This window comes from Palaemon carinicauda, chromosome 19 (genome assembly GCF_036898095.1).
Source record: "Palaemon carinicauda isolate YSFRI2023 chromosome 19, ASM3689809v2, whole genome shotgun sequence".
In the NCBI taxonomy this organism is placed as follows: domain Eukaryota; kingdom Metazoa; phylum Arthropoda; class Malacostraca; order Decapoda; family Palaemonidae; genus Palaemon; species Palaemon carinicauda.
Window position 1 is genome coordinate 123,287,584 of NC_090743.1, and position 27,426 is coordinate 123,315,009.

The window sequence follows — 27,426 nt, forward strand, 5'->3', positions numbered from 1 at the left end:
GACCTATACATCTTTCATTTCCACTTTGTTATTTACAAATTATGTTAAAACACCATAAATTAATCAGATGTAACAGGTAATGAACATTGGATAAAAAAGGTTTTCAGACTCGCAAATAAACATAATTGAACTTCTTACATAAATAATCTTATGAACAAATCAACAGAGCTCTGCTGGATTTAATTTATTCTAAATACTGATGTGCTTAAATTTCAACAGCACACTTTGTTGGGTTTACTCATCATTTTCAAAGTCAGCTGGGTTCTTCCTCATCATCTGGGCGTGTTTGGCCTCGACGGACTGATAAATGAGGTAACCGATGATGAAAGCTGTAAGAAACAAGAGTAATTATTAGTTAGTCATACACAGTCATTTATAACTAATGTATTTTTATTATTATTATTAATTATTATTATTATTACTTGCAAAGCTACAACCCTAGTTGGAGAAGCAGAATACTATAAACCAAGGGGCCCCAAAAAGGGAAAATAGCCCAGTGAGGAAAGGAAACAAGGAAAAATAAAAATATTCTAAGAACAGTAACAACTTTAAAATAGATATTTCTAATATAAACGATAAGAACTTAACAAAACAAGAGGTAGAGAAATAAGATAGAATAGTGTACCCTCAAGCAATGTATGGTAGAATATATTGCTGTACAAAACATTTTATCTTGGAGAGTGCCAATATCATGATTGATAGGATAATTCCGCATATAATTGAAATTAATGCTACCAAGCTTAAAATCTCATTTATCCAAAGGTTTTCTAAAAAATAATGAGAATAAAAATAACATTCTATAGCCTCTTGGTTCAAATGCTCAAGCTGCACATTTATGCCTGATTAATGAGTTGAGAAAATACTTGTACAGACTGAATTTTTGGTACTTTCCTGTTATTACCCCACCACTAATTTCTGATATAACCCCAATAGCATTTTTTAGGTTAGGTTAGGTTTGAATTTTATCCACCTTTTAATGAATTAATCTGTATGTAGATAAAATTCTAACCTAACCTAAAAAAAAAAAAAATAGTATTGGGGTTATATCGGAAATTAGTGGTGGGGCAATAACATGAAAGTACCGAATTTTTTATTGAAAACTTACGAGGAGCAACTTTCAAGACTTGGCTGCGGAACCTTCTGAACATGTTAGGGACGCCATGACTGATGGCACCAGCAAATGCCCTTTGCTCAAACGGAGAAAGGGAGAATTTGATGATGCCCCTCACGTACGCTAGCTGTCCGAATCCGTGACCCATCTCTGGAAGAAACAATAATTTTTCAAATATAAGTATAAAATTTAACTTTGATATTGTAATCATATTACTAATGGAGAAAAATTTCCTTCCTAAAAGCTTGAAAATGTAAAAACGTCACTTTATTTTAATAAACTATATAGGCTGTTACTCAAATGGTAACATATATATTTTATTCATACATATAAATTGTTGGATATTCTAGTTTCCTCAAAACAACCAGACTACGACTAAATTCTCATAGTTCATGAATTTTTCTCGTAGATTTGTATTGTTCCAAACCATATAACCTTAGACCTTCCACGTAACCAATCAAGAGAAATTTTTACTGGCATGCGATCTTTTTATTACATTTTACCAATAAACTACCTTCGCTAAAAAAGAGATGCTAGCTATGGCATTTTGGGTTTCCCCTATATTAGTTAGTTGGGAAGGAACTTGCGATTGAGATCATACCAAATATATCGCAATTTCCCTAATGGAGAAAATAATATGTTGCTGATGTTTTATAGAAGTGTTTTCAGTGGTTTTGATATCGGTATGTCGGAAAGGGTATAAAAGTACTTTTGAAATTGTGAGGACGAGCGAAACCAAAACAAGGATATAAATTAAGGACACGGAGTCCTAGGGGGACCGCAGCCACCAAGACTCCCTTCGGAAAGGACAGGCGTCTAGTTAGATTTGGAACCTTAGGAGCCTCTGTATATCAGCGGTCAATTCCTCACACGTTCATTAAAATTGGACATCAACTAACCTAACCTTTCTCCCCTAAACTAACCTGCAAGCCGTGTCCTTACCTACCTACCTAACGGGGGGGGGGGGGGGTTGCACCCCTTATTCTAAGTTAGACATAATTATACATGCAGGTGGCCGCTATCATACATACACCCCAAATATGGGTTCCCGACCGTTAACACCACAAAACTATAAATAATTCAAGACATCTTTTCCATTAGGGTTTCCGTTCCAATATATAAATTCAACCTCAAGACAATACGGAGCCTTTGTAGTTCGTTGGGATGACAGACTGTGTGAAAAATTTCAAAAGTTATACATTCTATAGGTTAAAATACAATCAAATATCTCAATATTTTATATTTTACCCTAAACTACGAAATAGATTTATCCCAGGGTCAGCCGAGTCTCATTCCGGCAGAATTGCGTAACCGGCCCAAACAGTACCTATGTATCCTAAGCTATCTATATTCACTATCCACTTACATATTTATATTCAAACTTAACCTTGATGATGATATAATCGCAATTGAAAGTCACAATATTAGTAAAAAGATAATATTATTACTTGGCTTATAGTTGCTTTCACCGTCTTATGGAACACAGCTGATTCTGTGAAGAAGAATTCTACCTTTTAAAGAGAGGATATGTGTAGAGATTCTTAGTGACTAAACAAATAACATTATTTTTGACTGTACCTGAATTTGAGTTTTATATTCATATTTCGTAAATAAACTGATATTTCTTAAATATATTTCAAATTAATTATTTCATATACATTAACCATTTGTCGAAAATATATCAAATGTAGTGTACCTAAATTTGGATATTCTTGAAATTATTTTGTTAATTTAAGGAATATGTTCCTTAAAATAATATTATTACAGTAAAACGCGGGCAAACTTTACAATTATTTCCTTTGGTTTGACATTCTCAGTAAATGTATAATTACATTATTGCATAGAAAAACAGTTATTCCACCTTACAGGGAAATATCCACAGATATAAATACAAGGATGCGATTGCAAAAGTTATAACTTATTTTATGTATGCAAGTTGCACGTATATCAAATTAATATTTCTATATAAATCGCATGGAAAACCTAAGATTATATGGTAAAATTAAATCAATTGACATTTTACATTTTTTGTTGGACGTTTTTATGTGGCTTACAGATCTAGAAGTGTTTACGATTAATTAATAGAAACAGGTATGCAAAAGAAAGTGTAAAGTGTAAGTTGCGACAGAAAACCTCACTCATTTCTCATTTTTACAGTTTACCAAACCATTCTTCTTTACCCAGGGCGTTAACTACTGCACAGTGATTGTTCAATGGCTACTTTCATCTTGGTAAAGGTAGAAGAGACTCTTTGGCTATGGTAAGCAGCTCTTCTAGGAGATGGACACTCCAAAATCAAACCATTGTTCTCTAGATTTGGGTAGTGCCATAGCATTTGTACCATGGTTTTCCACTGTCTTGTGTTAGAGTTCTCTTGCTTGAGGGTACACTCGGGCACACTATTCTATCTTATTTCTCTTCCTCGTGTTTTGTTAAAGTTTATATAGTTTATATAGCAGGTATTTATTTCAATGTTGTCACTCTTGCAATATTCTATTTTCCTTTTTACCTTTAATCACTGGGCTATTTTCCCTGTTGGAGTCCTTGGGCTTATAGCATCCTGCTTTTCCAACTAGGGTTGTAGCTAAGTAAGTAAGTAAGTAAGTAAGTAATAATAATAATAATAATAATAATAATAATAATAATAATAATAATAATAATAATAATAATAATAATAATAATAATTTGATTCTTTAACTTTCAATTTCAGCTGGAGTTTTTTTTTTTTTCATAACAGCAAAGAATATGAATAAAACTTGGAAAAAAAATATTTTTGTTGGTTACAACTACTGTACTCTTACTGGCCAAAGTCGCCAGACACTTCATGAAGAAGAAGAAGAAAAAAGACAAGGACTCGAGAGTCAAAAACTCAAAGTTAAAAAGTCGAGACTCACATTAATGACTTTAGGTTACTATATACAGTGAGAGCAACATGACTTGGTGTAAATTCAACAGTTAAGAACATTTATGGTAAGCTGGAAACAAGCCATTCTCAAGTTCAACTTCCTCTCTAAATTTTGGTAACTCAAAATTGTAATAATATTCTTATAGTGAATCGTGTTTTTTGTTGAACTGTTTGTCAACTGTTTAAGAAGACGGCTACACATATCTTGAAAAGATTTTAAACTAATAAATGCAATTTCTCACTTTGTCTTAAAATATTACCAGCCATATAACCAATAGGAGGGTATTGGTACCTTGATCCCAACTTCATAATAGGTATGGACCTCCCCCCCCCTCTTCCAAACCTAACCTGGCCAAACAATTGTACTTGTATAAATGGTGTTATTGTAGTTTATTACGGGGTAATGTAACCTAGGGGAAAAACTACCTATTTCTTTAGAAAATTTCCGTTCTCTGTAGGAAATGAATAGTTTCAGAAATATATATATATATATATATATATATATATATATATATATATATATATATATATATATATATATATATATATATATATATATATCCACCGATAATTGGTGACCCCCCGTGGGAACAATGGGTTTTGGGTAGGGAAAACATACTGGAGAAACAGTATATAAAGGTAAAACAAGCCTTTTCTTCTCTTTAGATTGGATGTTTAATAAACCGATGAAAAAATACGCTAATTATCTATATCCTATACTAACGGTATATTTTTACAGTAAAACATTACTGTATGAATTAGTAAATTAGTTTCTTTGTCTTTCGGGTAATTGGCATCGTTTTTCACTTACAGTGAACACAAACCAGAGTATCGTACAGGTTTTTCCAAGTACGGTAGCAGTAGGCTTAATGTTTAACAATCAATGTCGTTTGATTCTGCCTTGCCTGAAGATTTCTAATTAATAGAGTAACCATTACTCCCTGCCTCCATCACCGTTATTAATATTTACATGTCCGATATTACCGTTGCTGGGTTAGATTTGTGATTTCGCTCTTCTGTCATGTGCCATTCTAGTCCGCTTCCAAATTTACGTTTTTATTTTTATTAAATAGGTTACACCCTGCCTCTCCTACTGTGGAGGATCCATTTTTTTTATTTTATGCCAAAACCTTCAGAGCACAAGAAAAGGTTTTATAATTGTTATGGACGGAAAATTTTTTTTTTACTAAAAAATTTCCTATTGAAAAATGTTAGTTTTCTTTGAAAATGACAAATTTTCACTGCAAATAAAAACTTAATTATCTAAGAAATAATAATTAATGGGTTAGTGTGCGCAGCTCAGCATGTAACGCTTGCCAGTACATAGGAGCTTGATGTTTTTCTTTTTCCGCAAGAGGTGAGCGCACGGCAGAGCAAAAACCATTGGATTTAAAAAAAAAAAATATCCATTCTTAGACAATCTAAGGGGTTTTTGGTTTATATGCAGTTAAAATGATCAAATTCAGTGAAAGCACATTATTTACTACAGGAAAAACAATTTTTTCAGTTCAAAATGTGGTTCCGTCCATAACTAATTTTACCCAAGAAAAGACATGGTGATTATCTTTTGAGTGATTTATTTTTTTCTTTTTTGCTGCAGAATGGAAGTGTTTTCTGAATGCTCAATTCATTTATTCATTAGCATATTGCCCTTTTTTTATTATTATTTTGTGTGTTTTATCTGTTTGGTGGGGTTATGTACTGTATTTTGTTTTTATGGGGATATCTTTGTGGTGAAAGGGTTTGCATATCACTTTTCATCAAAGCTGTGCTACTAAGGCCACCCATACTAGGTTGGTTTGTTGTGAGTGATGAGACTAAATATGCTATGGCCAGCGTGATGATGAAAACTGGGAAAACCCCAGGCATGAATTGACATTGCTGTGGACATTGTTCTATGGTGGACTAGAAACAGCTGCATTTCTTGTTGTTGTAATTGTTAATTTTTAAGAAGTTTTATGAGTTTCTTCTATGTATTTTTTTTTTTCTTTTTCAGGCCGCACTTCCGCCTCTGAGTGTAGGCGGTTCCCTTTTCCTCCTCAGCTGGTTTAGATGCACATATTTTGAATGCTTGCATTCTTATTTCAATTTGAATGGACATGATTATTGATTTGGACATATCTGGAATACTCTTGAATAGGTTGATGGTAAGCATAAGCAACAACTTGAATGGAAAGTGGAATTGAATGCTCCTTCGAATTGATAAGTTCGGACTACAGAACTGTCAGAGTGCCGTTTGATATGAATTAAAACTTTGTGTAGACATGTGTCATATACATATGGTATGTATAGAATATATATTTTCCATTTGGTGATTTTTGTTATATGTTCAGTTGTGGTATTTTGTCATGTATTAAGAGTATTGGCGGGCTTGGAAATTATTTTTGAGCTATAGTTTTTGGATTCACACAGTTTGTGTACAGTATAACATAAACCATTTCCCCAAATTTTACCCGAATCAAGCGAATAATTTTTTTTTTTTTAATTAATTTTTTTGTATTTTTTTCTTGTTTTATTCTATGCTTTTCAAAATCTATCTTCTCCCTCTTTAAAAAAAAAAAATAGATATATCACTATTAATTAACGAGTATATATAAGATATATAAAGTGCAAACAACAACTTTACAAAACATTGAAATGTATTTTTTCATTTATTTAAAGCATTTTGCAAAAAAAATCAAAATTTCACAGTAATACATGAATTAAAAAAAGAACACAAACGATTATTGCTTGAAATACACCACAATCAGGCATTATAAAGGTTTTTGAATCTTTAGAATATCTTTAAAAGTAACGAAGTAGATAGAATTTTAAATGAAAAAAAAATACTGTTTTGAGAAACACGCTTTTAAAAGATTATTTTTACTTACATTCACTGATAGAGCTCTTAGGTGATCGCTACAAGGCTCCTGGTCTCCAAACTTTGTAAAGATATATTACCCCCTCTTATGATATGCTAAAATTAATGATAAAAGCTTATTGGAGGGTGGTTTCATTGTTGCCAGGTTCAGTTGCTTTAGAAGGCACGATCTTTTTGTAATTCCTTTTTCTTTTTTTCCCTTATATCCAGACATCCTCTTTGTTATTCTTTGTTATGGATAGTTTTGTACATATTCTGCAGAGCCCCTAAGGAATGGTATCAATGAGCTAGCAATATAGCCAATATTGTGCTCAAGGGCTGCAACATGTAATGATTGCACTGAACTTAAAGGTTATTTATTAATCGGAACACGTTCTTCCACACACATTGCGATTGTTGCCGAACCTATCGTACGGAAGACAAGAAAATACGAATGTAAACATAAGTATTGACAAGTTTTCTCATGAATTTATGATTTCAGTCATCACTATTGCCGCGATAAGGAAATTCTGGATATATATGGATGGATGAAATTGAATTTTTAGCATACAAGAGAGCTTTTAAATGACATAATCCTTCGTCTAGCAATGGACCAGACCTTTTACACCGTAAAAAATGATGAAAACAGAAAATGGCAGTGTGACCAAAAATGCCTATTTCCAACGCTGCCGATACCCTTAAATATTATTGGTGGAGTAATTGCATGTTCAAGTTAAAGGGTAGAAATATTTCTTATACATACATACACATGTATTTCCCCAATGTGTTATTTTTTCCTACATGAATACAAACCCTTATACACTTAAAATAAGGATGATTTCAGGAAAAGTTAAGTCAGCCGTTGAAATTTGTTACAAGGTGTCGGTAGTTACAGTACTGGCTTGTGGCGGGGAGGCCAGACCACTGAGTAGCAGCCCTGACTAAAGGCACTGAGCAGTATGAACATACTTTTGTTGTGACCCAACTTGGCTGTATTGTTTGTGTTTGATTAGTGTCATGAAGAAAACACATGAGGGGATGCTGTTCAGCTCAGGTGTATTGAGTTGCAACCGTAGCAATTTCATGAAGGTTAGTATGTACTCCCCTTCTTTGTGCTTTTCTTGCAACGGTCATGCCTGCATGCAGCAGTCTTCTAGTGAGGAATGTAGGGAGAGGCCATTCTCGTAGTGGCTGAATTACGGCAAGTGGAGAAGTCAAAAAGAGATTTTTTGCCTTCCTCAAAGTTGAAGTCTGTTAGCATACCTGTCAACTGTCACTGCGTGAGACTTGCACAATTTAGCATAGTGTCATGCACTCAAGTGCAGTTGCCAAAATCTTGCAACTTGACAAAATTTTGAATAAAGAGAAAATTAAATTTATTGATACATGACAGGACATTTGGGCACAGTGTATTCATAACCATGACAGTTGCTTTGATTTGATTAACCGAAAGGACAATGCAGATAAGGGATAATTGTCCTACTCGAGCAGTTCAGGTGTACAGTATCTTATGTTGCATATTGTATTTACTAGAACTTTAATTTTGAAATTGATTTACTGATTATTTTCAGTGTGAACTTGGTGAAAATTATCATGAGCATTCCTGAACCAAAAACTACAAAAATTTCCTGACTGAATAACCATAGTGTACCAGTATACTAACATAACATGTAAAGAGGACATATAAAAAGAAATCATTGGAGAAAATATAATTTTTTTTTTTCCCCCGACAGTAATACAAACCCTTGCTAGTTAAAGGGACTATCTTTTGGCAAAACTGGAAGACTATCCATGAGACTTTCAAGCAGGGTGGAACTTCCCTACTGTTAATTAGCAGGGAGGGTAGGCAGGGTAGCCGGCCACCCCGCTCATACATGCACCTGTGATTTTTAAATATTAAACTTAGCCGGTGAATATATAATAGCTGACGTCTCCGACGGCTCGACAGAATTAAAAAAACTCGCGAGCGATCGCCATGAAGGTAGCGGATGTGCCCACCAGCGCCGACTATCGGCCAGATACCGCATATACATGTAAACAGCTCCAGTTCTTCTCTGTCGGTTTCATCGACAAGTAGATTCCACTCGCTATTATGACCTCGAGTTTTCTACCCAATTGGTGAAGTACTTGGTTTTGGTTTTATTGCTTTCGCCGTGTTGGATTATTCAATACTATCCTCAAAAGAAATGCTTTTGAAAGGAGAGTAAAAGTGTTTTGCCCTTGCTTTTATCTCTGGTTTTTTTTTTTTTTTCCATAGAGTAAAAATGGCCGACCCTTCCCTTAGTGTACGGAAGTGTGTTTTAGGCTTTTAGCAATTATCTTATCACGTTATAAATTGTTGTTGTTAATTATAGATTTTAAATATTTAACTTAGCCGGTGAATATATAGCTGCAACTCTGTTGCTCGACAGACAAACTGTACAGAAGAAACTCGCCAGCGATCGCTATACAGGTTGCGGGTGTGCCCAACAGCGTCATCTGTCGACCAGATACCAAGCTCTATGTAAACAAAGACTCAATTTTCTCTCTGTCGACGTGTCGACAAGACGTACTTTACTCGCTGTTGCTAAACTGGAGTTTTTCACATCTTATTGGTGAAGTACTATATTCTGGTTTTGAGCTTTCGCTGTGCAGGGTTTTTCTTCAAACAAATCCTTGAACTCTTTTTTGTAACGGATTCATTGTTGATGACTTAGATCGTTTTTGGAATTTTCCCTTGACCAATTCAAAATGGCTGACCCTTCACAAGTTCCCAAATTTAGAAAATGCAATGCTAGGGACTGTTCTAGGCGTCTTCCGAAGGCTTCTATCGACCCTCACACTGTTTGTTCCAATTGTCGGGGTAAAACCTGTCAATTGGAAGATCGGTGTGAGGAGTGCGTGGGCCTTTCGGAATTCGATTTTATCGAATTTGAAAAGTACACACGCAGGCTAGAGAGAGATAGAGTTAGGAGAAGTTCTTCTAGGTCTATTGATGTTTCCTCTCCTCATACCCCACAACCTATTCCTTCCCCTGTAGTGGTTGTTCCTAACCCCCCTCCTAGCACTCAGGAACCTTCGATGGCTGACATGATGCGTGCCATCCATGCCCTGGGGGAGAGAGTTGAGTCCCTTGCAAGTGACCGTAATCAGCTCATGGCGGATGTTAAGGAGCTTAAGTGCCAAAGTGCAGTGGGAAGTGCTAAAGTGCCAAGTGATAGTGTTGTGAACAGTGTTGCGCTTGAGGGTTCGTCTGTTCGTGCCTGTCGTCCTCCTAGTCCGGGACCTCTTGCAAGCTCCCAAGTCCAGGGGAGAAGCAATGTCGTACGACGCATGGGTTCGAGAGGCTTTAATCAGCGAACAGACGTTCCCTCCATGGTATCAGGCGTATCTCCCCAAGATCGCCCCTACCTACGTAAGACGAGAGAGCCCATTTATACCTCGTCGTCTGAAGGTGTTTCTCGTAAGAAACTTTGGACCAAGGTCTCACGACCTTTAAAACGTAAATCGGTCCCTTCAGGACAAGTCCAACGTCCCGGTTGTAGCCACTGGGTCAGTTCGGACTCGTTGCCGTCATCTGATGACTGCTCACCGCCTAAGAGAGGCAAAGCGGTACCGCTTCAGACACTAACACCGTCTGTCGCCGCACCTGCTCCCGTAGACCCTAAATGGGCTTTGCTGCAAGACATGCAGTCCAAGCTTACGTCTTTGTTGCAGGACTTTCATGCGGAGAAGGTTACTGCCGTACCAGCAGCGAGTGCAGTACCTAGCCTACAACCTTCCAAGCGATCGGTTGTGCGTCCTGTTGACGCTGAGGTAACCTTCTCACGTATACCAGTTGAGGGGGTTCCTCCACCGATGCGATCCAGTGTGGGCTGCCAGCCGCATGTTGACGTTAAGCGACGCACGGAGGTTGTTGTTGACGTTCTGGACGTTCAACAACCATCAGAGGTGACTTGTTTTGACGCGGTGTGTCAACCTCCGCAACCCAGTGTGGTTTCCACTGCGCAACCCAGTCAGTCTAGACAGTCTCGGGTAGACGCTGTGCGTCCTCGCGCTACCATGGTTGTTGACAGTTCACAGACTGTGCAGCAGTTCCATGACGTTGCGTCCGGCTCCGTCACGCATGCACCTGTGCGACCGGACTCAGCGAACCAGACGTTACCCACTCCGTTGCCGTTTCCTCATCAGTTTTCGGATGAGGAACTTTCTGATGATGATGTTGCTGCACATCAAGATGATCAACAATCAGAACTGGACGAGCCTAAGTCAACTCAACCCTCTTTGGACTTTAGAAAAGTGTTGGCTATTTTCAAAGAGTTGTTTCCTGACCAGTTTGTTTCTGTGGCTCCTCGTTCTCCGCCTTCAGAGTTTGTTTTAGGCATGCCTTCTACCGCACCTGCCTTTACTAGACTCGTCCTCGCACGCTCATCTAAGAGAGCTTTGCGGGTGATAGGAGACTGGTTAGAGTCCAAGAAGAGTTTAGGGAAGACAGCATTTGCTTTTCCCCCTGCTAGACTCTCTTCTAGATCGAGCGTCTGGTATGCCACGGGAGAAGTTCTCGGCTTGGGAGTTCCTGCCTCTGCCCAGGGCGAATTCTCAAGTCTTGTAGACTCTCTCCGCCGCCTTGCCATGAGACGCTCAAAGATTTGTTGGTCATCATCGGACCTGGACCACCTTATGAAAGGAATCTTTAGGGCTTTTGAAGTCTTTAACTTCTTAGACTGGTGCCTAGGAGCCCTGAGCAGGAAAATCTCTTCGACAGATAAAGAGACTTCTTTGCTCATTATGTCCTGCATGGACAAGGCCGTCCGTGATGGGTCCAATGAGCTTGCTGCCTCATTTGTGTCCGGAGTCCTGAAAAAGCGAGAGTCTCTCTGCTCGTTCCTTTCTGCTGGAGTCACACCATGCCAGAGATCTGAGCTTCTCTTTGCTCCCCTTTCCAAGTGCCTATTTCCAGAAGTCCTGATAAAGGAAATAGCGGCTTCGTTAGTGCAGAAGGACACTCACGATCTAGTTGCGTCCTCAGCTCGCAAAGCTCCCCCTTTGCCTACATTGTCTGCTAGACCGAGGATTGACACTCCAGCGTCTCGCTTTATTCCGGCCTTTCGTGGCAGAGCCTCCAGCAGAGGAGGTGCTCGTGCCGAAGGGAAGCGAGGGAAGAGGAAAGGATCCAAGTCCTCTAAGGGCAGAGTCTGACTGCCCGCAACTTCAGACAGCAGTGGGAGCCAGACTCAAGAACTTCTGGCAAGCCTGGGAGAGGAGAGGCGCAGATTCACAATCTGTGAAGTTGCTCAGAGAGGGGTACAAGATCCCTTTTGTACGCAAACCCCCTCTAGCAACGTCTCCCATCGATCTCTCTCCCAGGTACAGAGAGGAAGAAAAGAGACAAGCCCTGAAACTGGAAGTGTCTCTTTTGCTAGAGAAGGGAGCGGTGGTCAAAGTCTCGGATCTTCAATCACCGGGATTCTACAACCGCCTCTTCCTGGTTTCAAAGAAGACAGGAGGGGGGAGGCCGGTGCTAGACGTCAGTGCTCTGAATGTCTTTGTCACAAAGACGAAGTTCTCCATGGAGACCACAAAGTCAGTCTTAGCAGCGGTCAGAAGGGAAGACTGGATGGTCTCCCTAGACCTAAGGGACACCTACTTCCACGTCCCCATCCACTCAGACTCCCAACCTTTTCTGAGATTTGCGTTCGAAAATGTGGTCTACCAGTTTCGGGCCCTGTGCTTTGGCCTAAGCACAGCTCCTCTCGTGTTTACGAGGCTGATGAGGAATGTAGCCAAATTCCTCCACTTATCGGACATCCGAGCCTCCCTTTATTTGGACGACTGGCTTCTCAGAGCCTCTTCCAGTCGTCGCTGTCTGAAGGATCTCAAATGGACTCTAGATCTGACCAAGGAATTGGGACTCCTAGTCAATTTGGAAAAGTCGCAACTGATCCCATCCCAAACTATTGTGTATTTAGGGATGGAGATTCACAGTCTAGCTTTTCGGGCTTTTCCGTCGGCCCCCAGAATAAGTCAAGCCCTGTTATTCATCCAGAACATGCTGAAGAAGGAACGCTGCCCAGTCAGGCTGTGGATGAGTCTGGTAGGGACGCTATCATCCCTGGAACAATTTGTGTCATTAGGAAGACTACACCTCCGTCCACTTCAATACCATCTAGCTTTTCACTGGAAAAAGGACAAGACGCTAGAAGCGGTCTCGATCCCGATTTCCGAAAAGATGAAGTCTTGTATGACTTGGTGGAAGGACAATATCAACTTAAGAGAGGGTCTTCCCCTGGCTGTTCAGACTCCCAACCACGTTCTCTTCTCGGACGCATCGGACGTGGGCTGGGGCGCGACACTAGACGGTCGGGAATGCTCAGGACTGTGGAACTCGAGTCAGAGGAACATGCATATCAACTGCAAGGAGCTGTTGGCAGTACATATGGCCTTGAAAAGCTTCAAGTCTCTCCTTCGAGGCAAAGTGGTGGAAGTAAACTCAGACAACACCACGGCCTTGGCGTACATCTCCAAGCAAGGAGGGACCCACTCACTGAAGTTGTACGAGATCGCAAGGGACCTGCTCATCTGGTCAAAAGGTCAAGACATCTCCCTAGTAACGAGGTTCATCCAAGGCAACTTGAATGTCATAGCAGATTGTCTCAGTCGGAAAGGGCAAGTAATTCCAACAGAATGGACCCTCCACAAGGATGTGTGCAAGAGACTTTGGGCCACTTGGGGCCAACCAACCATAGATCTCTTTGCAACCTCGCTGACCATTAGGCTTCCAATCTATTGCTCCCCAGTCCCGGACCCAGCAGCAATACATATAGATGCCTTTCTCCTAGATTGGTCACATCTAGATCTCTACGCATTCCCACCGTTCAAGATTGTCAACAAGGTACTGCAGAAGTTCGCCTCTCACGAAGGGACAAGGTTGACGCTAGTTGCTCCCCTCTGGCCCGCGAGAGAATGGTTCACCGAGGTACTTCGATGGCTTGTAGACGTTCCCAGAAGTCTTCCTCTAAGGGTGGACCTTCTACGTCAGCCTCACGTAAAGAAGGTACACCAAAGCCTCCTCGCTCTTCGTCTGACTGCCTTCAGACTATCGAAAGACTCTCGAGAGCTAGAGGCTTTTCGAAGGAGGCAGCCAGTGCGATTGCTAGAGCAAGGAGAGCATCCACCATTAGAGTCTACCAATCGAAGTGGGAAGTCTTCCGAGACTGGTGCAAGTCAGTCTCTGTATCCTCGACCAGTACCTCTGTAGCTCAAATAGCTGATTTTCTCTTATACCTGAGAAAAGGACGATCCCTTTCAGCTCCCACTATCAAGGGCTACAGAAGCATGTTGGCATCGGTCTTCCGGCATAGAGGCTTAGATCTTTCCAACAATAAAGATCTTCAAGACCTCCTTAAGTCTTTTGAGACCACCAAGGAACGTCGTTTGGCTACCCCTGGTTGGAATTTAGACGTGGTACTAAGATTCCTCGTGTCAGACAGGTTTGAGCCGCTTCAATCAGCCTCCCTGAAAGATCTCACTCTAAAGACACTTTTCCTGGTATGCTTAGCCTCAGCTAAAAGAGTCAGTGAGATTCATGCCTTCAGCAAGAACATCGGATTTTCGTAAGAAAAAGCCACATGTTCGCTACAACTTGGTTTTCTAGCCAAAAATGAGCTGCCTTCTCGGCCTTGGCCTAAATCTTTCGATATTCCCAGCTTATCGGAGATTGTAGGCAATGAACTAGAAAGAGTCTTATGCCCTGCGAGAGCTCTTAAGTTCTATTTAAAGCGTACTAAACCTTTACGAGGCCAATCTGAAGCTTTATGGTGTTCAGTTAAGAAACCATCTTTGCCTATGTCAAAGAATGCTTTATCATACTTTATCAGACTGTTAATACGAGAAGCGCATTCACATCTGAGTGAGGAAGACCAAGCTTTGCTTAAGGTGAAGACGCACGAAGTTAGAGCTGTTGCAACTTCCGTGGCCTTTAAGCAAAATAGATCTCTGCGAAGTATAATGGACGCAACCTATTGGAGAAGCAAGTCAGTGTTCGCGTCTTTTTATCTAAAGGATGTCCAGTCTCTTTACGAGGACTGCTACACACTGGGACCATTCGTAGCAGCGAGTGCAGTAGTGGGTGAGGGCTCAACCACTACAATTCCCTAATTCCATACCCTTTTAATCTTTCTCTTGAAATGTTTTTAATGTTGTTTTTATGGGTTGTCCGGAAGGCTAAGAAGCCTTTCGCATCCTGGTTGATTTGGTGGGTGGTCAAAGTCATTTCTTGAGAGCGCCTAGATTAGGGGTTTGATGAGGTCCTGTTGTATGGGTTGCAACCCTTGATACTTCAGCTCCTAGGGGTCGATCAGCATCCTAAGAGGATCGCGAGGCTCCGTAAGGAAGACGTACTTAAAAGGTAGAGTAATCGTTCAAGTCGACTTCCTTACCAGGTACCTATTTATTTTGTTTTTGTTATTTTGATAACTCCTAAAATGAAATAAAAAACTCTTAGCTCATAAAATGTAAACATATATTACTGGTCTCTACCCACCATCCTGGGTGTGAATCAGCTATATATTCACCGGCTAAGTTAAATATTTAAAAATGATATTTTAATTATAAAATAAATTTTTGAATATACTTACCCGGTGAATATATAAATTAAATGACCCTCCCTTCCTCCCCAATAGAGACGCAGTGGGACGAGGAGAAAATTGAGTCTTTGTTTACATAGAGCTTGGTATCTGGTCGACAGATGGCGCTGTTGGGCACATCCGCAACCTGTATAGCGATCGCTGGAGAGTTTTTTCTGTACAGTTTGTCTGTCGAGCAACAGAGTTGCAGCTATGTATTCACTGGCTAAGTATATTCAAAAATTTACTTTATAATTAAAATATCATTTTTCCTCTATATATTTTATATCTCACCCGCCTTTATTAGGCCTCTTCGATTAGCTTTCCATTTATACTAAACATCAATATAAATTTTAATGTTTTGTTTATATGCGGCCTTACCTATTCCTCCCCTAGTCCGAGAGTAGGCGGTCCTAACTTGGAAACCGAAGTTAAACAATGTTGAGCCCATTCAACTTTTATTTTCGTTAAGTTTAAATCATTTGCTCTGTAAGAGTTATTAAATGAATATTTTTTAGTAGATATTTTATGAAAGATTTTCTTTGAATAGTCTTCGTGCTGTTTCAAAGATGAACTAACGGTTGGTTTATTTATGCTACGCAGTTTGCGCTCTATCGTTACGATTGAGAAAGAGAGAATCACGGTTTCACTTTGCAGAAAGAGTAAATCGATTGTGACGTTTTGTTCATTCTTCTTTCAAACTGAAATGTTTTAAATACTAATTTAAAGGAACTTGTTAATTTTCAATTTCTTAGTCCTTTCAGTTTTTTCCTTTGGTCAAATAACCTGTTTATTGACGAAAGGTGAGTGGGCTTTTCTCTTCGGTGTGAAATCAAGAGAGAGAGAGAGAGAGAGAGAGAGAGAGAGAGAGAGGAAGAGAGAACGTTCCGATCTTTATTCTCGTCCCAAGCGAGTAACGTTCTCGAGTCACGGGGAGAAAGGATAAAACTTTTTTAGTTTTTATTCTCGTCCCAAGGCACTGTACGGTGAGAGATTGAAAACGTAGTTTTTAATGAACTAGTGTTTAGTCTCCTCCCCAGTCACTGATCCTTTTATCTTTATATATTTCCGTTTTATTCGATATATATGTTTACTGTTTTTTGCTTGTATTAATGTGCTTACATTATACGACTTATTTCGCAATTATAACCTTTTGATGTAGGGGAGAATTGCGTGCTTCAGGTAGAAATCAGTTTTATTCATGCCTAATGTAAAATTATTGAAAAATTTGATTTCAGTGAAGTGCAAAAACAGAAAATCGTAGTGATAAAGTGATAATTGCGCAAAGTTTTTTAGTGTTGCGACCGAGGGTTCGTCTGTTCGTGCTTGTCGTTCACCTAGTCCGATACCTCTTTCAGGCTCCCATGCTCCAGGGAGAAGTAATGTCGTAGGACTTATGGGGACGAGAGGCTTTAATCAACGAACAAACGTTCCCTCTATGGTATCGGGCGTGTCTAGCAAGATCGCCCCTACCATGAGACGAGCGAGGCTGTTTTTCTCCTCGTCATCCGAAGGCTTCTCGCAAAAGAAATCTTGGAGCAAAGTTTCTAGACCCTTAAAGCGGAAGTCAGTCCATTCAGGACAGGTCCAGCGTCCTGGCTGTAGCCATGGGGACAGCTCTGACCCTTTGCAGTCGTCGGAAGACGATTCGCCTATTAAACGCAAGCGTAACACGGGGTCCGAGGGTCGCGGTAAAGTCAATGTTTTGCCAACACAGACGTTACCGTTGTCTCGGCCCGTCCCGACTCCTGTTGATCCTAAATGGGTTGTCCTGCAGGACATGCAGACTAAGCTTGCCTCCCTTATGGAGAAGTATGACGTTGAGCAGGTTCACGATAAACCTTCGCTTTCGAGTCGCTGTTACACTAAACGAGACTCTGGCCGTCAGCCGCCCAAATGAGCATTTACTCGTCCGTTTGACGTTATGAAACGTGATGTCGGTAGTTTGTCACGTCAGTCACGTGACTTGCATCCTTACTCGCTGCAGTCCCGTACTGACTTTCAGCCGCTGCCGCAGCCTCGTGCTGACGTTCAGCCGCTGCCGCAATCTCGTGTTGACGTTCAGGACGCTCGCCAACCAGCTACAGTTGCCTTGTTTTGACGTTGAACGTCAAGCACCGCAGTCAAGAGTTGTTTTAACTGCTCTATCTAGGCAGTCAAGGCAGTCTCGACTTGACGTCGAGTGTCCTCCCGCTCCTGTTGTTGTTGCTGGTCAGTCCTTTAAGCAGTTACATGATGTAGCGTCCTTGACTGCTACTGATGCTCCTTTGCGTGTGGACTCTGCTTGTCAAGCATTGCCACCACGGCAGGTCTCTCCCTTGCTTGAGACTCGGCAATTGTCGGAAGAGGTTCCTTCAGATGAGGAAGTTGCTGATCCCCCTCCTACTGATATTCCCTTGGGGACTCTGTCAGACGGAGAGGAGCCTAAAGCTGCTCAGCCCTCTATGGACTTTTAAATAAATCATGCTGATTTTTAAGGATCTTTGTCCGGATCATTTTGTAACTGCTGCTCCTCGTTCGCCTAAACGTCAGAGTTTACACTAGGCCTAGCTACTTCGAAGCCGTTGTTTACTAAGCTAGTGCTCTCTCGCTCTTCTAAGAGAGCTTTACGTTTGCTAGGCGACTGGTTGATCACCAGGAGGAGTTTGGGGGAGACAGCTTTTGCTTTCCCTCCTTTTAAACTGGCTTATAGAGCGAGCGTCTGGTATGACACGGGAGAAGTTCTCGGCTTGGGAGTTCCTGCCTCTGCCCAGATAGACTTCTCAAACCTCATAGACTCTCCCTGGCGCCTGGCCATGAGACGCTCCAAGATTTTATGGTCGGCTTCAGAGCTGGACCATCTCCTGTTAGGAGTTTTTCGAGCGTTTGAAGTTTTGCTGTACAATTATGTCATGCATAAACAAGGCTATCAGGGATGGCTCCAATGATCTGACAGCCACGTTCTCTGCAGGAACAAGACTATCAGGGATGGCACCAATGATCTGGCAGCCACGTTCACTGCAGGAGTACGTAAGATGCAAGTGCGCTCAATGTGTTCATTGTCAAGACAAACTTCACGATGAAGTCTACCTAGCTGTCTTGACAGCATTAATGGAAGGCGACTGGATGGTCTCTCTCGACCTTCAGGATGCATATTTCCACATCCCGATTCATCCAAACTTTCAACTACATCTGAGGTTTGTGGACGGGAAAGTAATGTACCACTGTCGAGCACTGTACTCCGACCTCATTCCTGCTCCTCTTGTTTTTACAAGGCCATTGAAAAATGTAGCAAGCTTTCTACATTTTTTGGGGATTCAGAGCCTCCCTTTATTTTGACGACTGGCTAATCAGGGCGTTCGTCATTATATCGCTGTCTGGAGAGCCTCTAATGGACATTAGACCTAACCAAGGAGCTAGGTCTCATAGTGAACGTAGAGAAGTCGTAACTTACAGTATCCCATCCCAGACTATTCTTTTTGTGGGAATGGAGATACAGTGTCTGATTTTTCGACCCTTTTCGTCTCCCGCAAGAATGGAACAAGCTCTGTTAAAAGTCCTTCACTTGCTAGAGAAAAACAGTTGCTCTGTAAGAGTTTGAACTAGCCTCGTGGGAACTCTTTCATCGCTGGAGTAGTTCACTCTCTGGGGAGACTCAACCTATGCCCTTTCCTATTTCACCTAAACATTGGAACAAGGAGAGGGGCTTAGTGAGTATCTCTTTCCCAATCTCCAACTCAGTCTAGACATGTCTGACTTGGTGGGACAGCAACATCAGACTTCGAGAAGGTCTTTCTCTTGCGATCAAGAACCCAAACCATGTGTTGTTTTCAGATGCAGCGGATTTGGGTTAGGGAGCTCCACTGGACAGTCTGGAAGGCTCGGTTCTTTGATCCACGAATCAGAAGGAACTACTTTTAAGGCAGTAACATCTCCTTTGGCGAGATTTGTGCAGAAATGAATGTCTTGGCGGACGCCCTCAGCAGAAGAAGACAAGTCTTCTCCATGGAGTGGACGTTGCATAAGACTGTGTGCGAGAAGCTATGGATGACATGGGGTCTACCCACCATAGATCTTTTTGCTACTCTCTCTGACAAAGAGGCTCTCGACTTACTGCTTTCCAGTTCCAGATCCAGAGGCAGCTCACATAGACGCTTTCCTGCTGGACTGATCTCACCTGGACGTTTATGCCTTTCCACCTTTCAAGATCCTAGACAAGATGCTGCAGAAGTTCACCTCTCACGAAGGGACCAGGTTGACATTGGTTGCTCCACTCTGGCCCGCGAGAGAGTGAGTAACAGAGGTACTTCAATGGCTGGTAGACGTTCCAAGGAGTCTACCTTTAAGGATGGATCTCTTACGGCAGCCACGTAAGGAGTCTTCATCAAAGCCTCCCCGCGCTTCGTCTGACTGCCTTCAGACTATCGAAAGACTCTCAAGAGCTAGAGGATTTTCGAAGGAGGCAGCCAGAACGATTGCGAGAGCTAGGAGAGCATCTACCATCAAGGTCTATCAGTCGAAGTGGGAAGTCTTTAGAGACTGGTGCAAGTCATCATCCATTTCCTCTTCCAGTACCTCTGTAGCCCAAATTGCAGACTTTCTCCTACATCTGAGAAATGTTCGCTCCCTCTCAGCGCCCACTATTAAGGGCTACAGGAGCATGTTGGCGTCTGTGTTCAGACATAGAGGCTTAGATCTGTCCAATAATCAAGATCTCCAAGATCTCCTTAAGTCCTTCGAGACCTCTAAGGAGCGTCGTATGGCAACTCCTGGATGGAACTTAGACGTGGTCCTAAGGTTCCTAATGTCCGACAGGTTTGAGCCATTACATTCAGCCTCCCTGAAGGATCTCACCCTCAAGACGCTTTTCTTAGTGTGCTTGGCTTCGGCTAAAAGGGTCAGTGAGATCCATGCCTTCAGTAGGAACATCGGCTTTTCTACAGATAAAGCCACATGTTCACTTCAGCTTGGTTTTCTTGGCCAAAAATGAACTGCCTTCTCGTTCTTGGCCTAAGTCATTTGATATACCTTGCCTGTCAGAGATCGTAGGCAACGAGCTTGAAAGAGTGCTGTGTCCAGTTAGAGCTCTGAAGTTTTATTTAGCTCGGACTAAATCCTTACGAGGTGGATCTAAGGCTTTGTGGTGCTCAGTTAAGAAGCCTTCATTGCCTATGTCAAAGAATGCTTTGTCATATTTTATTAGATTTTTAATCCGAGAGGCTCATTCTCACTTGAGTGAAAAAGAGCGTTGCTTGCTTAAGGTTAAGACGCACGAAGTAAGAGCTATAGCAACTTCTGTGGCCTTTAAGCAAAACAGATCTCTGCGAAGTATTATGGACGCGACCGTTTGGAGAAGCAAGTCGGTATTCGCGTCATTTTACTGAAAAGATGTCCAGACTCTTTATGAGGACTGCTACACACTGGGTCCATTCGTTACAGCGAGTGCAGTAGTGGGTAAGGGTTCTACCACTACATTCCCTTAATTCCAATATCCTTTTAATCTTCTCTTGAAATGTTTTTTAATTGGGTTGTACGGAAGGCTAAGAAGCCTTTCGCATCCTTTTTGATTTGGCGGGTGGTCAAATGTCATTTCTTGAGAGCGCCCAGATTAAGGGTTTTGATGAGGTCCTGTTGTATGGGTTGTCGCCCTAGATACTTCAGCTCCTGGGAGTCTTTCAGCATCCTAAAAGGATGGCTGGGCTTCGTGAGGAAAGCGGACTAACAAGGCAGAGTAATCGTTAGAGTCAGCTTCCTTACCAGGTACCTATATTTATTTGGGTTTGGTTATGATATAACTGTCAAAAACTCTAAGCATATACGCCGTAAACTGTATTAATACTGGTCTCTACCCACCACCATGGGTGTGAATCAGCTATTATATATTCACCGGCTAAGTTTAATATTTAAAAATGATATTTTGATTATAAAATAAATTTTTGAATATACTTACCCGGTGAATATATAAATTAAAGGCCCCCCCTTCCTCCCCGATAGAGACCCAGCGGGATGAGAAGAACTGGAGCTGTTTACATGTACAGTGAACCCTCGCTACTTCGCGGTTCGACAATCGCGGATTCACCACTTTGCGGGTTTTTTCCATAACCCATATATATATACATATCGCGGATTTTCCGGAAAATTCGAAAATACCGCGAAATCTGAAGACAACCAAATACGATATTTTGTTACCTGTAATTCCATTAATACTGTAATTAGTAATATCTGCTCTTACTGATTGTTCATTGCATTACATATGATATATAATTCAGCACAGAAAGAAATAAAACACGAAAAGAGAATGTGATCATACGATAATACAGTACTGTATACAGTACGTAGTAAAATTAAATCGAACATGAAACGCAAATCAGATGCAGTCATACCATATTAGAATGGTGTAAGGCTGCTGTTGACTACTACTGTACGTACAGTACTACAAATGTATTGGATGTGCTTCTTTTCCATGAATCTTTTGTATGTATACGTACGTAGTACTGCATCCAATTATATTCTTTGTTGCAAAAATCACATTTCGAATAAGCGTACGAGAGAGAGAGAGAGAGAGAGAGAGACACATACACATCCTACAGTACAACAAAAGCGTAAAATAGCGTACGTAAAGCTGTATTATTATTACAGTACTGTATTGTTATTATTATTTTTATTGTTGTTGTTGTTAATAAAATTATTTTTGTTATTATTATTATCATTATTATTATTATTATTACTGTATTACTGTACTGTACTGTATTATCATACGATAATTCAGTACTGTATACATTACGTAGTAAAATTAAATCGAACATGAAACGCAAATCAGATGCAGTCATACAATATTAGAATGGTGTACAGTAAGGCTGCTGTTGACTACTACTGTACGTACAGTACTACAAATGTAATGGATGTGCTTCTTTTCCATGAATCTTTTGTATGTATACGTACGTAGTACAGTACTGCATCCAATAATATTCTTTGTTGCAAAAATCACATTTCGAATAAGCGTACGAGAGAGAGAGAGAGACACACACACACACACACACACATCCTACAAAAGAATAAAACACTGTAGCATACGTAAAGCTATTAAATATTGTTATTATTATTGTTGTTGTTAATAAAATTATGATTGTTATTATTATTATCATTATTATTATTATTATTACAGTACTGTACTGTATTATTATTATTATTTATTATTATTACGGTATTATTAATCTACGTACGTTCGGTATGCGCGGGGCATCTTCTATGAGTTGGTAACCTACGCATCATATACTGTAAGACGGGTTGTGATTGGTTCAAGCGCTGATAGATGACGAATCAGAACTCGAGTTTTGTTATCTAGCCTGTGATTGGTGTTTTGCCATCATCTCCTACCCGCAGCATCTAGGTTCTCGCGGGGCCGGATCGTCCACTTTCTCTTACCACGTATCGCTGAGTAGACGTTCTTAAGTTTGTGAATCTGTGCTGTGTGCGACTTTTTTAAGTTGAACTTTTTGTCAAATCCTACTGTAATGACTCCCAAGCGTTCTGCTTCTCTTAAAGCTGGTAGTGAGCCTAAACGCCACCGAAGAATGATGACGATAGCTGAGAAGGTTACGCTTCTCGATATGTTAAAAGATGGTAGAAGTTACGCGGCCGCTGGGCGCCATTCTGGCATCAACGAATCTACTGTTCGCTATATCAAGAAGGACGAGGCGAACATTAGAAAGACGGCTGCAATCACCTTTAGCAGATCAGCGAAGCGAGTCGTTACAACGCGTAATAAAACGATCGTACGCATGGAAGGTGCTTTAGCTGTGTGGATTGCCGACTGCCGGAAGAAGAACATAGCGTTGGATACGAACACCATCCAAACAAAGGCTTTGAGCTTATATGAGAATTTTGCTGCAAAGGAACCTAAAGACGACGACGGCAACCATGCTGAAGATGATGATGATGCAGATGATCCTCAACCAGGGACATCCACTGATTCCCAGCCTCAGAAACGTTTTTCCGCCAGCAAAGGATGGTTCGCGAAGTTTCAGAAACGCTTCGCCCTGAAAAGCGTTTCCCTGCATGGGAAGGCTGCTTCCGCTGACACTGCCGCTGCTGAAACTTACGTGAACCAGACGTTCAAGAATATTATCGCCGAAGGAGGATACAAGCCGGAACAAGTCTTTAATATGGATGAGACCGGCTTGTTTTGGAAGAGAATGCCGTCGCGAACTTTCCTGTTCAAAGAGGAAGCCAAAGCCTCTGGCTTTAAAGCATTCAAGGATCGCGTTACCCTCGTGATGTGTGGCAATGCTGCTGGATTTTTGCTAAAGCCGGGGCTTATTTATAAGTCGAAAAATCCTCGCGCTTTGAAAAATAAAAATAAGAATCTCCTTCCCGTGTACTGGATGCATAATCAAAAAGCATGGATTACGAAGATGCTGACCTCCAACTGGTTCCATCAGTGTTTTATCCCGCAAGTCAGCAAATATCTCTTAGAGAAGGGCTTGCCATTCAAGATCCTTCTCCTTATGGATAACGCTGGGGGACACGCAACTGACCTGTCGCATGAGGGCATTCAGGTTGAGTTCCTGCCACCCAACACCACGTCATTAATTCAACCGATGGACCAGGGGGTTATCAGGGTGTTCAAGGCCCTCTACACGAAGAACACCTTGGCGGACCTCGTTGCGTGTGTGGATGCTGCCCAAGATGATGAGGATGAAGATTTTAACTTGAAGGCGTACTGGCGGCAGTACACCATAGCCACGTGCCTGCAGAATATTCAGAAGGCACTTCAAGAGATGAAACCTGCAACCGTGAATGCGAGCTGGAAGAAGTTGTGGCCCCAGATTGTTTACGACGACAAGGGATTTACTCCGTCGGAAATCCAACACTCTGCAATACGCAAATCTGTGCAGTTGGCTGCCATAATTGGAGGTGACGGGTTTGGCGACATGACGACTGAAGACGTCGACGAGTTGTTGGACTGCCATTCCCAGCCCCTAACTGACGCAGACCTCGAAGACCTGACGAAATCGGCAAGCGAAGAAGAGAGTGAAACCCAGGAAGAGACCCAAGAAAATGTCGAAGAAACGGGCTTAACATTAGAACGGCTTGCCAAGGCCTGCAACCATGCGAAGGAGTTGAAAGAAATGTTGCAAGAGTGGGACGAGGATATGGTTCGCTCGATGCAATTCTGCAACAAGATCGATGAAGACATGACTCCCTACAAAATGCTCTTGGATCGAAAAAAGAAGCAGCGGCAACAACTTCCGATCACAATGTTCTTCCAGCCTCGCAAAAAAGAGCCAGTTCCTCCTGCTAGTACGCCTTCGGAAGAAATTGAAGAAGTTGAAGAGGTGTCCCAGGAAAAGACACCTCCGTCTGAAGAGACGTAAAATACTACCTGGCTGCACAGTAGAACACATCATCAGCTTCATCATCATCATTTCTACTGTGCAGCAAATTCATCGCCATCATCATTCAAGTTTTTCTTCAACTTCTTTCGTGGTGAGTACAGTAACAATCTTTATTTTTTACTTTAATATTCTTACATTCTAAAACTGTATTTGTGCCTGTTTTATAGTTTAGTACTGTACGTACTGTATGCATTAAGTTAAAGGGAAGGTTTTAAAAGTCTACATGTTGTAACCTATCATATTTTTTTTGTTTAAAATTTACATTTACGTACGTAAAACAATCTCTCTCTCTCTCTCTCTCTCTCTCTCTCTCTCTCTCTCTCTCTCTCTCTCTCTCTCTCTCTCTCTCTCTCTCTCTCGTAAATTGATTTTTTATGTTTAAAATTTACATTTACTGTACGTACGTAAAACAATCTCTCTCTCTCTCTCTCTCTCTCTCTCTCTCTCTCTCTCTCTCTCTCTCTCTCTCTCTCTCTCTCTCTCTCGTAAATTGTTTTCCTGCTTTGCTACGTACAATACTGTATGTGCTGTACAGTACTGTATGATTTTATATAGATACGGTAAATTATATTTGTAAGGTAACATATTTTGTAAATGCTTTTACTGTAAATACTGTACTGTATCATTATTTATCACTATCATCATGCGCGTTAAATGCCTTGTTTGTTCTGAGCGTGGTTGTTTACTGAGCGTACAGTACTTTATGACGCCGTCGTTTCAGGCGGCGTCATAAAGAAAAACATTTCATTTGGAAGTCCTAAGAAAAATACGTAAACTAAAACATTGGTAATAAAAAAATCAACATACAGTACTGTATAATCAATATAATCGATGCAAAAACTAACCTATACATATATGTGTACACTAAATGAGTTTGTTTCTTCATTATGATCAGAGATGAACGTAAACAAAACATTGGTTGCCATTTTTTATCGTGCTTTTTAGGTGTTTAGGAAACGCATGATATAAAATCGCCTTTAATATTTGTGCCTGTTTTAGTTTAGGGTGCTGTAGTACATGCATTAAGTGTTCTGTACATTAAAGGGTGGTTTGTTAACAGTACTACGTACAAGGGAAGGTTTTAAAAGTCCGAATATACATTTTTAAATATTAAACTTAGCCGGTGAATATATAATAGCTGCAACTCTGCGGCTCGACAGACAACATACTCAAAAAACTCGCGAGCGATCGCTATGCAGGTTGCGGGTGTGCCCACCAGCGCCAACTGTCGGCCAGATACCACTCTTGTATGTAAACAAAACCTTCAATTCTTCTCTGTCGACGTTGACGACAAGACGTACTTATACTCGCTGTAGAACCTGGAGTTTTCCCATCATATTTGGTGAAGTACTTTATTTTGGTTTGAGCTTTCGCAGTACAGGTGTTTTTCCTCAACATAAACTCTTGAACTCTTTATTGAATCGGATTATTTGTTGATGACTTGGATTGTTTTTGGAATTTTCTTTGACTAATTCAAAATGGCTGACCCTTCTCAAGTACCTAGATTTCGAAAGTGTAATGCTAGGGACTGTAATAGGCGTCTTCCAAAGGCTTCTCTCGACCCTCATACTGTTTGTTCCAATTGTCGGGGTAAAACCTGTCAATTGGGAGATCGGTGTGAGGAATGCGTGGGCCTTTCGGAATTCGATTTTATCGAATATGATAAGTATACACGCAGGCTAGAGAGAGATAGGGTAAGGAGAAGTTCATCTAGGTCCGTAGATTTTTCCTCTCTACATGCCCCTGAACCTAATCCTTCCCCTGTAGTGGTTGTTCCTAACCCCCCTTCTAGCACTCAGGAACCGTCTATGCAAGACATGTTACGTGCTATTCATGCCTTGGGGGAGAGAGTTGAAGCGTTAGCAAGTGACCGTAATCAACTCATGGCTGACGTGAAGGAACTTAAGTGCCACAGTGCCACGGCGGAAAGTGGGAAAGTGATTAGTGCGCAAAGTGTTGTGAACAGTGTTGCGACCGAGGGTTCGTCTGTTCGTGCCTGTCGTTCACCTAGTCCGGGACCTCTTGCAAGCTCCCAAGCCCAGGGGAGAAGCAATGTCGTACGACTTATGGGTTCGAGAGGCCTTGATCAGCGAACAGACGTTCCCTCTATGGTATCAGGCGTATCTCGTCAAGATCGAACCTACCATAAGACGAGAGAGCCCATTTTTACCTCGTCTTCCGAAGGCGTTTCACGCAAGAAACCATGGAGCAAGGTTTCTAGGCCTTTGAAACGCAAGTCGGTCCCTTCAGGACAGGTCCAACGTCCCGGATGTAGTCATTGGGACAGTTCGGACCCGTTGCTGTCATCGGATGACTGCTCGCCACCTAAGCAAGGCAAAGTTGTGCCGTCTCAGACGCTAACCCCGGCTGTTACCGCACCCGTTACCGTAGACCCTAAATGGGTTATACTGCAGGACATGCAGTCTAAGCTTGCGTCCCTTATGGAAGATTACAACGCAGAGAAGGTTTCCGTTGAACCTAGCCGTTTATCTCATGGAGATCCTGGCCGTCAGCCACCCAAGCGTTCTGTTGTGCGTCCTGTTGACGTTGGTGTAGCCAGCTCACGTCAACCAGTTGGGGTTGTACCACAC

General features: G+C 41.3%; 1 protein-coding gene and 1 long non-coding RNA gene across 6 annotated transcripts in view; one reads left to right on the forward strand and one right to left on the reverse strand.

Moving 5' to 3' along the window:
* On the reverse strand, nucleotides 1-2,657 carry UQCR-Q (Ubiquinol-cytochrome c reductase ubiquinone-binding protein). The gene is made up of 3 exons (XM_068393045.1): nucleotides 2,560-2,657; nucleotides 1,106-1,261; nucleotides 1-329 (listed from the first exon to the last, which is right to left on the reverse strand). The coding sequence occupies exons 2-3, from the start codon at nucleotides 1,257-1,259 to the stop codon at nucleotides 235-237; spliced, it is 249 nt and encodes an 82-aa protein (XP_068249146.1). The 5' UTR covers nucleotides 1,260-1,261; nucleotides 2,560-2,657; the 3' UTR covers nucleotides 1-234.
* A 1,275-nt stretch (nucleotides 2,658-3,932) lies between these two features.
* The window catches only part of LOC137658817 (uncharacterized), a 77,076-nt gene continuing 53,582 nt past the window's right edge, over nucleotides 3,933-27,426 (forward strand). Inside the window, exons 1-2 of one of the 5 annotated variants that reach the window (XR_011047437.1) lie at nucleotides 3,955-4,081; nucleotides 6,013-6,298. This is a non-coding gene — a long non-coding RNA (uncharacterized lncRNA). Of the gene's footprint in view, nucleotides 4,132-6,012; nucleotides 6,299-27,426 lie in introns of all 5 variants that reach the window. The other 4 variants (XR_011047436.1, XR_011047440.1, XR_011047439.1 and 1 more) reach the window with 4 other exon arrangements.